Here is an 18,105-nt window from a genome sequence, read left to right as displayed (position 1 = left end):
ATTTTAGAGATATCAAGTTTTTGCATTCGAACAACCAGACAGACTGACAGACTTTCTGTAAATAGATTTTGTTCAAAATTTGATAGATATCTCTCGATTTGCTTCTAATTCCATATGTCAAATTTCAACGCCCTAACTCAAACCGTTCTTGAGTTATCGTGTTCAAAGACTGACAGACAGATGTAATGTCAAAAATGTGTTTTTCGGACTTAGGGTGGTCTGAAACATAGAGATCCGTCATATTCTCGAGATCGAATTTTTTTGTAATAACAAACATTTCTTTCCTTTATATTTCTTATGCGAGAGGGTAAAAATACGTTTTTTAATCGATGATATGTTTTTTAATTTGAAAAAATGGTTTTAATTGATTAATTAGAATTCATTAATTGATTTTTCACTGTAAATCCTATTATATTATTATTTAAATAAAAATAGAAATAAAACTTTTAGCGAGACTTTAAGGTAAGTTTAAAAGGAATTTTGAAATTTAATTCATATTTACACATTTATGAAACTACACAAATTATCAATTTCAATCATTTTCCAGCAGAGCTGGATTACTACGGCTCACGCCTCTTGTAGCATATCTTCAATGTAATTGTTACCATGTTTAACTATAAACAAACCTGATAAAAATAACTTTCGTGAATCGGTATATGAGTATCAATTTTAATGTCAAAAAGTCTTAGTACACTAGTGAACTTAGATCTCTAAAAATCCTCTTAATATACAATCTAGTAGTTAAAAAGACACTGTTAAAGTTGGCATCAACAAAAGCACTGTTTTTTATTTAGGTTTTGATTTGGATCTCATTTTATTTGCAGGAAAACTATTATCTAATTATACCAAAATAGGAGAATTACTTCCCAGTGGTAACAATCCTCAAGATACTTTCTGCCCCATGTTAAAAAAATATAAATGTTTCCAAGCAGGTAATTGGAATTCCCTTACTCAATAATGTTTTTACTCAGAAAAATATGTTCTTTTTCTCTTTTATTTTCATTATCAGCCATCATCATTATTAGGAATTACTAGGCATTATCATCATTATTAGGAATAACTAGGTATTATCATCATTATTACGAATTACTAGGAATTATCATCATTATTAGGAATAACTAGGTATTATCATCATTATTAGGAATAACTAGGAATTATCATCATTATTAGGAATAACTAGGTATTATCATCATTATTAGGAATTACTAGGCATTATCATCATTATTGGGAATTATTAGGCATCATCATCAGCATTAAGCATCATAATAAATCACATCTATTTTATTACACATAAAATTTAGAATTTCAAAGATAATCTGCTATTTGCTAAAGCTGGATAATAAGCAAAGATAATTAAGCCAAATCAAACAATAGATAATTAAGCTGGCATTTACCAAATATAGAATAAATATATCTGGAATGTAAATACCAATCTATCAATTTTGATAAAATTTTGCCAGAATTAACCAGGCCATTTAAAATCACTTAAAAAGTCAATAGATTTTCAAATATTGAAAGCATTTATTTTAAGTAATATAGAAATTACGCATACCTAGAAGTTGATAATTCTCATAAATTGTTACAGATTACAATGATAAGGTTTTCAATAATGATATAATAATAACATTTCAAAACAAACAAAACTTTGAAGCCATTTTACTTCAGAATTATACATATCAGTTAAGTAGAATATGTAATCTGCATTAAATCTGGATATTAACGCATTGTTGACTAGAGGACGACGAGAGTTTGTGAGAACTAACGTGTGTAACCCACGGGTGTTTTTGTTTTTTTTTCGAAGGAAAAAAAAATTCTTATAATATAAATAATTATTAAAAAAATTACTTCGCACATATGTTTTTAAAGTATTTTAATATTTTTTAAGTGTATGATAGACTGTGTAGCAAGCACCTACGTAGTTCCCGGTCAGCAACGCATGGTTGCATGATTATCGGAGGATGTCATATGAAGATGATCCAGTCAACAACGTATGGCTATTAAAAGATGCATATGATGTTTCCAGTTAACAATGTGTTAATTTGATGAACTGCAATACGGCAGTACTATATCATAATTAACTATACTACACAACTTAAGCTGAAACAAATCAGAATAGTAGTAGAATTATCTTTCAACAAATTTGCATAATAGAAGATTTATTGTCACTAATCAGAATAATGGTAATTTTAAATCAGAATAATGGTAATTTTAAATTGCAACAAATCAGAATAATGGTAATTTTAAATCAGAATAATGGTAATTTTAAATTGCAACAAATCAGAATAATGGTAATTTTAAATTGCAACAAATCAGAATAATGGTAATTTTAAATCAGAATAATGGTAATTTTAAATTGCAACAAATCAGAATAATGGTAATTTTAAATCAGAATAATGGTAATTTTAAATCAGAATAATGGTAATTTTAAATTGCAACAAATCAGAATAATGGTAATTTTAAATTGCAACAAATCAGAATAATGGTAATTTTAAATTGCAACAAATCAGAATAATGGTAATTTTAAATTACAACAAATAAGAATAATGGTAATTTTAAATTGCAACCAATCAGAATAATGGTAATTTTAAATCAGAATAATGGTAATTTTAAATTGCAACAAATCAGAATAATGGTAATTTTAAATTTTTACAAATCAGAATAATGGTAATTTTAAATCAGAATAATGGTAATTTTAAATTGCAACAAATCAGAATAATGGTAATTTTAAATTGCAACAAATCAGAATAATGGTAATTTTAAATTGCAACAAATCAGAATAATGGTAATTTTAAATTACAACAAATCAGAATAATGGTAATTTTAAATCGGAATAATGGTAATTTTAAATTGCAACAAATCAGAATAATGGTAATTTTAAATTGCAACAAATCAGAATAATGGTAATTTTAAATCAGAATAATGGTAATTTTAAATCGGAATAATGGTAATTTTAAATTGCAACAAATCAGAATAATGGTAATTGTAAATTGCAACAAATCTGAATAATGGTAATTTTAAATCAGAATAATGGTAATTTTAAATTGTAACAAATCAGAATAATGGTAATTTTAAATTTTTACAAATCAGAATAATGGTAATTTTAAATCAGAATAATGGTAATTTTAAATTTTTACAAATCAGAATAATGGTAATTTTAAATTAAAACAAATCAGAATAATGGTAATTTTAAATTAAAACAAATCAGAATAATGGTAACTTTAAATGGTAGCAAATCAGAATATTAGCAGATCAATAAATCAGTATTAATGGTATTTACTATTGAAGTAAGAAAACTGGCGCATGTCATAATCAGTAAAAAATATACATTAAAAATTTATAATCTTAAAATATCAATGAAAAGTACAAATTATCTATATATTTTCTTGCACTTATACCCAAAAAAAGTTGTCCGATCATTGTCTAAATCACAGGTCTTGATATAAATACATTTAAATTTAAATATCATACACCCGTTCTATGATCAAATATTCCTTACGGATTATGTATTTTTCCTTAACTAATCGATTCATTTTGATATTTGGTTTTTAATCAATTTTAACTCTAGGAAAGCTGCATTCTCGGGTTTTATTCAACTAATATTTTAGGGCGAAAACGTTAAACTCTGAAATCATAAGTCACTCCATCCTATTATACAAGGTAATTCAAAATGAAAATACCGATTACAAATGGTTATAACTATTTAATGAAAAATAATTTATCGATAAGATTAACACAGAATATAGATGGAACTTCAAAATTTTGTATACACACATCATAGACGCTCTACGTGACTTCCCTTGATCACACGGACAATATCTAGGCAGTAGTCCAATTCATGCCATATATTCCAAAGCACGTCTATAGTCACTGACGCAAGTGCATTACAAATGCGTACTTTGAGTTCTTCAGTTGTTTGGGGCATGGGAAGCACATACACCCTGCCTTTCATATAACTCCATGAATAAAAATCGCAGGGTGTCAAGTCCTGACTCGCCATTTTCACTAATGAGACGCTCATAATGAACTGGTTTCTTGTCGTTGGAAAGTTTCAACTCGTACATGCGTAGCTTCCGCTTCACTGCACCTGCAATTTACATAAAGAAATTTTGAAGATCCGTCTATATTCTGTGTTAATCTTATCGATAATTTCTTTTTCATTAAATAGGTATAGCCGTTTGTAATTGCTATATTCATTTTGAATTACTCTATATATTCAAATATTATTCCTTGATGATTTCTTCATTTGCTTTCATTGTCAATATCTTACTATTTTTTATTTTTTTTTTTCGTTGTTCCATTTTTCTTAGTTTAAAGGATTTCCCGAGATAAGTCCGTTGGGTTCAGATTTTTTGTTATTGACAATTTCGTGTGAATGGAGAAAACTGAAACTAATTATGAGAATTGAATTTATTTCGATGGCACTTTTAGTTTCTAAAAAACAATAAAATTAAACTAATTATTTATGTTATTTTACACCTATCTACACATTTGTAAACATTCTATCACATTTTCTGACATTTAATGCTTTACCTTGCTATGTGAAGATGCATTATTTCTTAACACTTGGAAGTCCTATGTACAGTTAAACTATCTGTCACTTCCAATTCATACTAATTATTGTTATTCGTGTTATGTAAGGAGAAATTATTTCCAAACTACGTGAAAATGTTATATATACTTAAAAAATTATAATTTCTGATTGACATTAATTACTATGCCATGTTATGTGAAGATGCATCACTTCCAATTACTTAAGATTCTTTTAGGAAAATTTCGAATCATCCTGCTTCATTCTATTTATAGAATACTGAAGAAAATTTACACAGATTCTATTGTAAGTTTAATATCACTCTGTCAAGTACATATTTCGGCTTCAGGAAAAAATGGCGAACATAAAAGCGAATTTAGTTAAAAAAATTTTAAGTAAATCCCACTTTTTTATTTAATACAATTTGTTTCATATTTGGAAAGATATAATTTTGCAATCAATTTTTTACAACAATTCTCCTCAACTGGAACTTTTTTAAATTTTATTCAATTGTATATATTTTTATGACAATAAAACTTTTGAATATTTCCAGGACATTTTAAGAGTAAATCTATAATTTTAATTAAATTTTGATTTCATGTTAGCAATGCCTTCTGTTAGAGAGTTTGAGAAAAAATATTCATACTATAAGGCTCTATTATATTTATAATATTGGTTCGCAAGATATATTAAAGATTAAATGTAAAAAGAAGTAAAAGTAAAGAGATTTTTCTATTAATATACAGAGATACAATATGATTTTTTTATTAAATAATTATTCCTTAAAACAAAATATAAATATCTGATCCTAAAAGAAATAATATTAAAAGGAAATTCAGCCGAAATAAATATCAGAAAGGAAATTCAGCCGAAATAAATATCAGAAAGGAAATTCAAAAGCATTCATTAAATTTCCCGTAAAGTACCAACAAGCATACGGAACACACATATAGGCACCTACACATTCTCCATTATCACTATTAGTAGCATTAGAGATAAAGATTAGAAGAATTTATATACCATTGATAGATTTTTAAATGCTGTTTCTGATAGCTTAGCATTTTTTTCAGGAGATTCGCGCATAAATCAACATGCTGCTTTAACAAGCATGCAAACAGTTTACATGAGGGAACATAACAGAATTGCTGAGGAACTGAAAAAATTGAACCCAAACTGGGACGATGAACGACTGTACCAAGAAGCAAGGCAAGAATTTTGATATTTAAATTATCATAGTATATTAAGTATATGAATATATTAAGTATGTGGGATTCAATTACCTCCACTTCCATGCCAAACATAATACTGTTTCTTTAAATGGCAATCTCTTGTGGCTGTCAGCTATATTTTATCAAAAAAAGGATCTCATCTGTACTATTAGCCGTATAATCTGATTTTCCCTGCTTCAGAAGGATAAAAATAGCTAACGTGTGTAGACTTTTTAATCAGAAGTATAGTTTATAGAACTTTCTACAAATATTAGAAAGAAAAATAGAATTCTTGTGTATATATGATGATTGTAGTTCAACAAGCTGAATAATGGAAAAATACATTTTATTCCACGAATATTAAAGGAAGCATGAAACACAAATTACACACACACACACATAAAAAAAAGTGTCCAAAGAGATCAGCATTTGTAGAAACGAATAACACACAAGCAGACAGCTGACTAAATAACATTAAAAGACTTATCAACAACACTCGCGTTTACAACTTAAAAGTTTGCTTCAAGAACAAAATTCGTTTGATCTATATAGATTCGTAACGGCACCTGACATGATAGAGATACTTCACGATACAGAGAATTCTCTAGACGAATCTACGGATCTTGGTTACTTGTAGAGAATTTTCTAAGAGCTTATTTTTTCCAGAACTTTCGTTTTTGTTGCCAAGGCCGAAGATCATTACCTTAGAAACCAACATAAATCTCTGTAAATATCTTTTTCTAATATGGTAGCGAACTGTTTACATTCGTAACATATTCATACGTTCAACAGGCCTTGATTATTTGAAGTAACTCGGTTTTGTAAGGGCGAGTTATTTATCCGTAGATTTGACATTAATTGTTAGATCTTGTCTGACAATTCATCGAATGCATAAAATATAATTGATTTTACTGCGAACCTGCCAACATTAAAATCGTCCATCAAAAATGTTACAAAAGTATTAAAGAGAATTCCTTTTTATTAGAAGTGGATAAATTAGAATTTAGAGAGCTGTATTTTTATTAGAAGTAAATTCAGGGGATTTTGTTTGCAATATTTGCTATTAGATGGGTATTAAAATACCAAAACCGATTAATAATAGATGAAATCACCGATAGTTTAACAATTTACATTTCCTGTTAAACAGACTCTCTGCTTTTGTTTCAATATTACGAACCAAAATGAATATGTAAAGCATTTTCACAATTTTGTACCCAAACTAAAATTTTTCAGAATATTCTTGATAGAATGTGATACATTGAAATTTGTTTCTACAAGGTTTAGTTTTTAAAAGTTTTTTTTTTTTCCTTTTTGTAAAATGGCTTCTATAATCGTAACAAACGCAGTTAAAAATTATATGATCGAAATGCTCTCCAGCTCAACGCTTGAAAATATAAAAAAAAAACATTTGCATATTTTTTTTTTTTTTTTTTTTTTTTTTTTTTTTTACATTTTTGAAAAATAAATTTGTAATATTATATATTTTTATTTAAATCATTATCTCCAAGAAACTATAAAACAGTACGAAAATAAACTTCTTAATGTTAAAATTATAAATGATATTCATTTTTGCAGACGGATAAATATCGCACAACTGCAATACATAAACTTCCATGAGCATCTACCACATCTGCTTGGTCACTACTATATGTCAAAGTTCGATTTGCATGTGAAAAACGGTTCTGGGGGTACAAGGTATAACCCAGAGGTACAGTTGGGAGTTTGGAACGAGTTTTCTACTGCTGCTTTTCGAATCCACAGCATGATTGCAACAGACGTGGGGGCGCTAAATCTTCAGTTTGTAAATCTTTTTTCCAATCCTGGACTCCTATGGAAAGGACATGCTGGGGAGATCCTGAATGGTGCAACCAGTGTACCTTCTGAGAAATTTGACAGATGGTTTGTTAATGATGTCACAGATTTCATAACTAGGTGAGCAATTATTATGCATTCTGTAAAGCCTTTTTCAGTATCGATAAATTTTCTGAGTCGCAGTGGCGTAGATGTAAAATAGCTAATTCGATGAAGAAGTTTCCAGATTAAACTGACAATCTGCCGTGGTATGAATGTCTTGTTCATATTAAATTCGGTGAAAACATATGTCCTCCAGCTGTGTGTGCGGTATAACGCAGCATTAAGAGAGATTCCGAATGCCGTCATCCTTATTTAATTATGGCTAAAAAATCCGAAAACCATCCCAAAATAGCTCGGCCTTTCTTCAATACGCGGTATAATTATGACTAAACTAAATCTATAATGTAAAATACTCTACTCATATAAGTAATATAAGTAACATCTTTTTAGGTCTACTAATTTAATCTTTGAAATATTGGCCACCAAGTTCGAATTGCATGCATTTCAGAACAGCTATTTCAATTTCGCTTCCTGTGTTTCCACATTTATAGAAGTTATACAGAAATAACTTTCAACTAACATATATTCAACTATTATTTTAATCATTTTCAAAATATATATTATTAGTTCAATTTTATTCAATAAAATCATGATTTGTTTAAATCACCCACATTGTTTTAAAGAATCAGAGTGAATATAACTAAATAAGTGACAATTTTATATTCGGATTTCAATGTTTCTTATTTTTTTGTCTTGTAATGCCTGTGTTCATATTTATATATACATATATGTATAGATAGACAGATATAAGTATAGATATAAAGATAGATAAATGTAGCTGTATATATATATATACATAAGCATTTAAAATTTTGGAAGTAGGTGGCAGGTCCGACAAGCAGTGGAAACACTTTCAATTGTTTTTAAGTTCGCTTTATTCTATCCCAGGAAGGTATAATTATTTACAAGAAGGTGCGGACAAGGCACGTCCGCCCTCTGAGCGGCACATAAGCAGAAGTGGGGAAGAAGTGAGAAAGAAATTATCCCTCGTCTTATATAACATGAAATATTGATAGAGAATATATTTTTTTTTATAGTGCTAATATATTATTAAGATTCTGATACGGATTTCTGACGCATGTCAATCACAAGTAAGGGAAACACGGGGATCTTTTAAAAAAGAATGTGCTTATTGGACATTTTTCTAGCCCTTCACGCAGTAGAAACAGTGGAATCGGATAAGGAAATAAGAGAATATTTTAGAATGATTTTGATATGGGTTAAATTAAGATAAAACCTTGGAAAGTAATTAAATTGAAATTAGAGTTTTAAATACCATTACATATATATATATATATATATATATATATATATATATATATATATATATATATATATATATATATATATATATATATATATATATATATATATATATATATATATATATATATATATAATAGAGAGAGAGATGTAACAGTAGATATATTACATATACATAGATATAGATAGATAGATATAAATACCTATATTTAGTAATAACATTGAATTAATTATTGCATTTCTCACAACATTTGTTTTCTAATATATTTGTAGAAAGAATGGAGCACCGTACGGAAGTGACTTGGCTGCAAGAGACGTACAAAGAGGGAGAGATCATGGGATCGCCCCTTATGTGCACTATGTTTACTTCTGTTCTGACGGACAAGTCGACATCCAATCCTTCGATGACCTTGTGAATTATGAAATAATTTCAAACGAAGGTGTCATGCTACTGAAAAGGAATTATGCGTAAGTTTCATTTATTTATTTATTAAACATTATTCATTTTTTTTATTTTATTATTTATTGATGTTTCGTCAACTGCAACTTATTCCTCTTTGCAAAACTTTTTATCCTTAGCCGCCTTTGGTCATTAGCTGACTCACTGGGACTCATCAGCTTGTGTTGAATTTCACCTGAATATCTTATATATATAATTTGATTTTGTGATTCATTCAATGAAGCAATTTTAAGCATTAAATATGACACCTATATAAATTTTGGGATTTTTAATGCGTTACATTTGCCGTATTTACCGGACGCACAAAACTCCTTAATGTAATCGAGAGTAAAGATAATATAATGTCATTGAAAACTAAACTATCTGGGTAATTTATTTGAAATTACGTTTTGTGTTTTACGGTAATGTAATTTCATTTCCTGATCTCTCATGTAAAGCAGCACAGACATAAAGTAAAATTTTACTTCCTTAGATTTCAACAATATGAAATTATAAGAATAAATATTTGAAATAACAATGAAAGCTATTCAATTCACATTTCATTATAATAGTCAGATGCATTGTTGAAAATCATTTAAAAATTAACAAAAAAAAATCACATGACATTTAAACTTCTGCTGTCCAACCGGCAGAGCAAATTCTATCCTGACTGGCCCGGTTTATATTTCAAACGAGGGGTGCAGGATGAAAAACGAGTTATCACCAAAAATGTCCTTGATATACATCCTGCACTCCTCTTTTGATACAAAAACCGACCAGTCAGGATAGAATTTGCACAGACGGTTGGGCTGTGTCAGTAGTGAAAGAGTTAAAAGGTAATTTTTAAAATGGAGTTGAAATCAGTTTTGTGTATTAACAAGTTTAGGTATTGTCAAGGAAAACTACAAAATACTTATTAATTTTAAGATAAATAAAGTTATTGTTGAATTTTTTGAAAAATCACTTTCAGGTACATATTCATACTCAACAAAATATTTAAGAGTCAAATTTGGTAACTGTGTCAAAAGTGTATCCTGTAAAACTCTAATGCTGTCACAAATGCTCACACATATATTTTATTATTATTAGAGACTATAATGACTCTCTGTAGGGCTTGCTTTGCCCAAAACAATAACATCCTAATGCAATTATCAGCGCATTTATTATTTTTTGTTTAACGCTTAGTTTTAAGTAGTTACATTTTCAAATGCTGTTATCATTAGTTTTTTTTCTTTTTTACGTACGATGCGTTGATTTTACTTTTTGATGTAAGTCTATTGACCATATGTATAGCATATACAACTCAAAATTAAAAAAAATTAATATTTTTATTGATCAAAGAGCTTTTCTATTTTGTATATAAGTGTGTTTTTGAATATATAATGTTCCTTGAACATCTGTAGATTAGTGTTTGTTTTGGATTACCAAAAGAGAAACCCTGTATGCAAAATGAAGTCTAGTGTATCAATTCATCCATAGAAAAAAGAAAAAAAATTCTCAATTGCAAGACAAGTGCTGAATGCGTGTTGATGATTACTTTTGCGAAATCTTTAATAATATAAAAGGATCATTACTAAAGAATATGGTGATTGCAATTTCGAATTTTCAGTTTGTCTAAGAAAGCAGCCAGACTATTTCCCACAGCAGAAATGGAAAATGGATAGTAATAACATCTTTTCCACGATTAGGATTTTTTTCATTAGTCTTGTATAAATAAAGTTTTTCAATAGTTTGCCTTAAATTATTACTTATTCTTAATTGCACATATAATTAAAATTTAGATACGGAAATTCTTTACAATACAATTATTATAATTTAGATAAATAATTGATATTATCCTTTGCTATTAAATTTACTTCTATTTCCATCTATAAGCATACTCCAGCCTTTATTCTCGAAAATTTTCATTGCAATCTCAACGCCAATGAAATTCTATTCTCAAGGAATATACTTTCTTTCTGTATTAGACCTCAGCATCTGATAACCTCTACTGTTATTTAATTTCAGCGACTTCACTGTATCCAATTCCGAAGTTCTTCATTTTTGTATCTCCCAAGTTCACCTACTTCAACTCTTCAAGCAAAGGCTTAATTGCCTACATTTAAGGCATTTTCTTCCAAGTCTTTGAAAAAAGAAAGATAGTGATGTAATATCCATTTTACTTCAACGTAGGGGATAATCAACTATTTTACAATTTCATCGATAGATAGCAATAAATGTTCCATTCGGAACCTTTTACAAATTATCATCTAGAAGTTAATACCAGTCACAACACGGACCTTCCTTGAAGAAGCGATATTAAATATTGTTACGAAATTTCCGGGGTTCGTTTGGATAGTGGGGGTTATATGGTGTGAAGAACGCTCAATCACCAGGCGGCAGTAGAAAATAAAACAACGACGTTTATTTACACGAAGACACACAGGACATCACAAAGACGACAACTCTATACAGAACACAAGACGTTCGGCCGAGACGTGCAGCATACAACAGCATACACAGCAGCATACAATGACTACTACAGCCAGTAGCACACAGCTTAGTTCAGCACTAGCTTCACTCCGTCGCTGCTCCGCTTATCTCTGGAAGGTCGGTTCCGACTACTCTTCGACTCCACTGGTTCGCAACTCAATTCACCGTCGGTTCATGACTCTGGATTCACGACGACGACTACTCTTTCGCTTCCGACTATTCTCGCACTCCACTGGCTCGCGACTCAATTCACCACTGCCCGGCAGCTGCGGGTGCTTCCATTTATAGGTCTCGGGAGGCGGGGCTAGAAGGCGTATCTCCGTTCCTACTGGACGCATCGGAAAAATTCTCGATGTTTCGGGTATAATCTATTTTGGCGCCAAAGTTGTCAAAGGGTCGCCAAGTTTATCGCCAAGCTCTGGAACCTCCTATGGAACCCACTATGCTGGGAAGCCGCATCACAGGTTCGTAAAAATATCTTACAAACTACTAACCCACCGCTACTACTAATCGAATGGGAACTTTCAATAACATGTTATCATATATAAATTACTGGATAGCAGATGAAATGATGTGAGATCCTTGAATAGCATGGAAATTTTTAGATTCTTATTCCATGAATGGTGGAATAGTGTGCCTGTTCTGCGTTCTTTTCTGCTCTGCACTTCTTGTTTTGTCATGTGTGAAACACTTCGATCATAATATATAGGGGGATTCCATTGCAGAAGTAATCGTGGGATTCTCTATTATGTGGATGAAATAAGCATTATATCAAAACACTTCCAAAATACCAATACAATAGTACTTCATTCTCTGTTATTTATTTTGAAAAAATACTTTTAAACTTTATTTTGAGCTTTGAGAATTGTTTGACGAGGCCCGTTGGTGTGATGTGGTGTGGAGAGGGAGGTGCCAGCTCAGGTGTCGTTCTCGTCATCTGACCGCGGTTCAAAAATACGAGGTCCGTCCCAAACTAGCGCTAGTATTGCTTCACAACAGCAACATAATTAAACCTTGAGAATTGTTTGAGTCATTGTGTTGTCTTGCATTTCTAGCTTCAATCCCCTTTTCTTGGCTAATACTTATTCAACATTAGCGGATTATGTTTCTCTTCTATATTCAATGGCAAACATTCACCATCTTGTTGTGTGCAATAAATTCTCACATTTTTAACTAGAGAAAACTAATGAAATAACACTAAAGAAAACGTGTATAACTACTGCAGGAAACGATTTTTTTTAAATGATTCTTATCCCCTCTTTCATAATCCCCCGCTTGATTTATTACTTAAATAATTGCAGTAACTTAACAAAATCTGACTAAAATTCCACTCCACTTAATTAATATTTTTATTGAGTTTTCATTTAATTTTAGGAAAGTGCAGGACGTTGATTTGTATGTTGGATTGCAATTGGAACACGATGCCAGAGGAGCGAAAGTAGGTCCAACTGCCGTCTGTATAATAGCAAGGCAATATTACCATTTGAAATACGGCGATAGATTTTATTTCGAGCACATTGGGGAGGCAGGATCTTTCACAGCTGGTGAGAAGTGTTTTAGTAATTATTGAAATCAAGTCGCTGAATAATATTTTTTTTAAACTTGCTAATAACATTTTATTTATTTTGGAAATTTTCTTATTAAACTTCCTATTTATACGAACATTAAAAATATATATGATGATTCATGTTTATTAACACTCTGTAATGCGAAAACAAAATATTACTTAAAGCAATCAAAATGAATGTATCATTTATAACACAATCTAAAATCCAAACGAAGGTTTAGTACATTTAAATTGCATTCTATACTATTTACCAATAAAAATAGACAGAAAATACATTATACAGATAGACCTATATATATTTTATATAGATACATATGCGACATATACATCCAAAAAAAATTTACAAGCAGCAGTATTTGGAAAGTAGAAATTGTGGATGGGATTATTGTTACACAGATTGGAGACAGATGGCGCTAGTTGTCTTAGACCGTTCGTTCGAGCAGATCTGGAACATTAGTACTGAGACCTGAAACAGCGACGGTAATGACAAAACGTCTAGAGAAGTGGTCTCGCACAGAGGTGCGAGCCGTGATACGATTTCTATGGGAAAAGAATGTATCTCTATCGGACATTCACAGACAAATCGTTGAAGTATACGAGAGCTAAGCAATGAGTAGACAACAGGTGGCGAAATGGTGAAAACTATACTATTGGTGGAAACGTTTTGGTAGGAGGTCTAGAGCCAACCCCCTATATAGCCCCGTTTCGGCTCCCAGTGACAATTTCCTTTCTCATACTTACCAAACTCATGCTTCTCATACTTACCAAATACACATAAAAAATTTCATAAAAATCGGTCGAGCCGTTTCGGAGGAGTACGAACACAAACACCGTGACACGAGATTTTTATATATTTGATATATTTCTACATATTAACATAACAGATTAATGAACATAATAATCTAATAATAAAATTAATATATTTCTATTAATATAATATGTTTCTAACGTTAACATAATACTATATTTCTACATATCCAAATTTTTCTTGCAGCTCAAAGAACTTCTATTAAACAAGCGTCCTTATCCCGTCTCTTGTGTGATAATACTTATATTTCTGAAGTGCAATTAAATTCTATGTTACTGCCTTCAAACAGGTTTGTTTATTTATGTTTGAAATTTTATTTTATTTTTTTATATTAGACAGAATTTGCAAATTATACCCATAATTAGATTTAATTTTTTATTTAGTTTCTCCTTTATGAATCGGTTAATAAAATTCTGTATGCATTCGTCAGTTAATTAAGACATGAAAATTATCTCTAAACTTTACATAATGTCGATTATAAAGTCATGTAATGCATATTTGAAATGTAATTTCCCATCTCAAATATATGTTATTTTCTTTTCCACTCACTTAATATGCCATGAATAAATTAAAAAAAACAGTAATTTTCTATTCGTTGATCATAACATTATTTGATTAAAAATGTTTTTAAATATCGGACCTAAAACAGAGGAGAGTTTTAAAAAATCGACAGCAGAAATAAGCAAAAAACTAAAAAAAAAAGTATTTTTTATTCCATTATTATTTATTAATTGCAGTATTTTTTCTTCTGATGAAAAAATTCTATCAAATTCGATTTCTTTCATATGAAACTGAAAAAGATTTATTAAATATCCACATTAATTGTCAAAAAACTACGGCAACAACAGATAATAAAAGATCCTGGCATTATGCAAAGTAGAAAAAATACATATAACAGATTCATGCATATTGTAATACAGTTCATTAATTTACGGGAGTTATTGAAAATTAAACAGATAACCATCATTTCTCTTATTTATTTTTTCGTCACAGTATAAAATTGTAATTGTGGTTTTCATAAAGTTTTAATTATAATTTAATATATAATAAAAAAAGGATAGTTTTGCATAAAAAGATAATTACATACTAAATATGAGTTAAATGTTTAAAAAAATATATTAATAATAATTAACTTTAAATGATTCGCCTATAAGTTAACTTATAACTATTAAAATTTAAATGTTCTAACATAAGGTTTTATTTAACTAATAAAATTAAAATTTATTAATTTCACTTAAGATGACTCGTTTTATTCTTTATTTCTGATTCTAAGCAAATTTTAGGATTATTTCTTAATAATAACTCAGATGTTCATATAAAAAGTTTGCATAAAAATATAATTACATACTAAATATGAGTTAAATGTTTTTAAAAATATTTTAATAATAACTAACTTTAAATGATTCGCTTATATATTTACCTATAATGAATAAAATTAAAATATATTAATTTCACTTAAGATGACTCATTTTATTCTTTATTTTTTGATTTTTAAGCAAATTTTAGGATCACTTCATAATAATAACTAAGATGTTCATTTAAAAAACAATGCATCATTACAAAGGGCATCTTATGATTTTATGATTTTATCTTATAATTTTATTTATGATTTTATTTTCATTCAATTTGAAACAAAATTATAACTGCATTATCTTTTCAATAAATTTTTGAACATTTTTTTCAATTAATAACATAGAATATTAAATAAAATTAATATTTAAATTATTGTGTGAGGTCATCTGGATCATTCAAGAGCAATTTATTACAAGCTCTTAATATCTTATTTGAAGAAATACATATTTTAAAACCATACAGAGATGGACTATTCTTCCAAATAGAAGAATATTTTAAATTTTCCGAAGAATTATTTATAATACTTATTGCCGAAAAATCCTGGAATCAAAATTTTTAAACGTTCCTCTTCTACTATAATTTATATTTAATAAAACAATCCAGGCGAGAAAAGATTTTATCTGGTTAATGATTAAAACTGATCAAATTATATTAAAGCATATGAATGCCGTATAATAAAAATCTATTTCCGGATATAATTGTCAGCTTTTGATGAAATAAATAATTGAACAAAATTAAACATATCATTGCTGTTTTCTGATTCGTTAAAACTGCGATAAAAAGGGCATATTAGATATACAGCATTTTTATAAAATAAATCATTGAAAAACGGCACATCTGTGCATTGAGAAACACGAAGCAAATAAGAAACACTTAATTAGAAAACAGAACATTATTTGTACCAAAATTGAGAGAATATGCCGATTTCGGAAGAAATATAGGCCCTCTGTAAAATTGGACATCCGTAATAATTAAATATGTTGTTTGCCCCAGTAAATAATTTTATCATAGAAATCTTCTACCAAAAAAGAAACACTGGTGCTTCAAAGTACAACAGGAAAATGAAGGACTTCCATAACCTTAAAGAGATATTTCAGTTATGTATATTGATATCCTGTATCATAATTCATATGCATATTTGAATTCTTAAACTTATTCTTAAAAAATCTCACACATTAGCGTCATAATATATAAGAGATGATATATTATGACCTTACGATAAAATTTCTTAACTAATCATCTGGTTGTATAAGTTTTAAATAATGGAATCAATTTATATTGACTTGTTATCAATTTACTTAGCACATTTTATTTGTAATATCTTTAGCGCAACTTTTAAAAAATCACAAAAAAAGTATTTTGTTTTATGGATAAGCAATTTGTTTTTAATTATTAAATAAATGAATTTTCAGTGAATAAGAAAGTTTCTCTAAATTTTCGTTTTGTAACTCTAATGTTAAAATAATTGATTGAAGATAAGGTATAGTTTTAGATTTTTTGTTAAATTGATTTTGATATTATCAATATTTTTATTTCAGTAATTTTCAAGTGAAATGCAGTGACATACCAAAAGTGGACCTTTCGCCATGGAAAGCACAATAAAATGTGAAGATGATTCTTTTAAAATCATATTTATAATTTGTAAAATTTAAATAAATTATTATTTTTAATGCGTTTTCTATTGCTATAAGCCGTGAAAGCATGTTTCGGTGATCACATCTAAGAGCATGCTAGAATCTTTTTTTTACTGCTTGTTGGACATTAGCTATAAATTAGCAGAAAAATAACATATAAAATACAAGATTAATAATCACTAAATTTGTCGATAATTACAGTAAACAATTCCAACTTTTGAATGGAAAACAAACAATGGGCAACATTATATAACATTTATCATGCATAGAAAAATATCAAAACCTGCACATGCTTCAATTCCTTTACAATATTTAATCTGTTGTTGTTGTTTCTTATGGCCGCTGTTCGAAGACAGCGGATTTAGGCCTGGGGGAGCGCCTCTTGTTTCTATAGTAACGCCATCTAGGGCCAAGAGAACGACTTTGCTACACACACGTCACAGCCCTGTTTACGGGGCGGACTTCATTCACGCATTTCATTCTCTCAAACACAGATCGTAATTTAGACCTGAATCAGAGAACGATCACCCCTGATCCAGTACCCCCAGTGGTATTACTCTCGACATGGAGGACTTTATGACCACGACAGATTTAACGCGCGTCAGCCACCAAACACGCGGGGACGGGATTTGAACTCGCAACCTAAGGGACGCGAATCCGACGCTCTACCAACCATGCTATCCCCGCCTGGTTAATATTTATATATTTATCGCAGCCTGGTTAATATAAGATATTTAATCATATAACTATAAATGAGCAATTTTTGTATATATAAAAAATTTATTTCGTAAATCTCAGAAACGGCTATAACGATTTTGATCAAATTTTGTATTTTTAAGGTTATCTATTTAGGCGTCTTTCCTAAAAAAAAATGCAATTTTTGCAATTTTACAAAAAAAAAAAAAAAAAAAAAAAAATT

At 29.2% G+C, this 18,105-nt stretch overlaps 1 protein-coding gene across 1 annotated transcript in view; it reads left to right on the top strand.

Moving 5' to 3' along the window:
- LOC129987557 (peroxidase-like) overlaps positions 1-17,222 on the top strand; it is a 45,898-nt gene extending 28,676 nt beyond the window's left edge. Inside the window, exons 8-14 of the mRNA XM_056095523.1 lie at positions 825-932; positions 5,599-5,734; positions 7,312-7,668; positions 9,187-9,381; positions 13,199-13,368; positions 14,386-14,488; positions 17,091-17,222. Of these exons, the coding sequence (XP_055951498.1) occupies positions 825-932; positions 5,599-5,734; positions 7,312-7,668; positions 9,187-9,381; positions 13,199-13,368; positions 14,386-14,488; positions 17,091-17,154 (1,133 nt within the window). The 3' untranslated portion in view covers positions 17,155-17,222. The remainder of the gene's footprint in view (positions 1-824; positions 933-5,598; positions 5,735-7,311; positions 7,669-9,186; positions 9,382-13,198; positions 13,369-14,385; positions 14,489-17,090) is intronic.
- Positions 17,223-18,105: the final 883 nt, after the last annotated feature.

The sequence above is a fragment of the Argiope bruennichi genome, chromosome 10 (genome assembly GCF_947563725.1).
Source record: "Argiope bruennichi chromosome 10, qqArgBrue1.1, whole genome shotgun sequence".
In the NCBI taxonomy this organism is placed as follows: Eukaryota; Metazoa; Arthropoda; class Arachnida; order Araneae; family Araneidae; genus Argiope; species Argiope bruennichi.
This window is presented reverse-complemented; position numbering and strand designations above follow the sequence as displayed.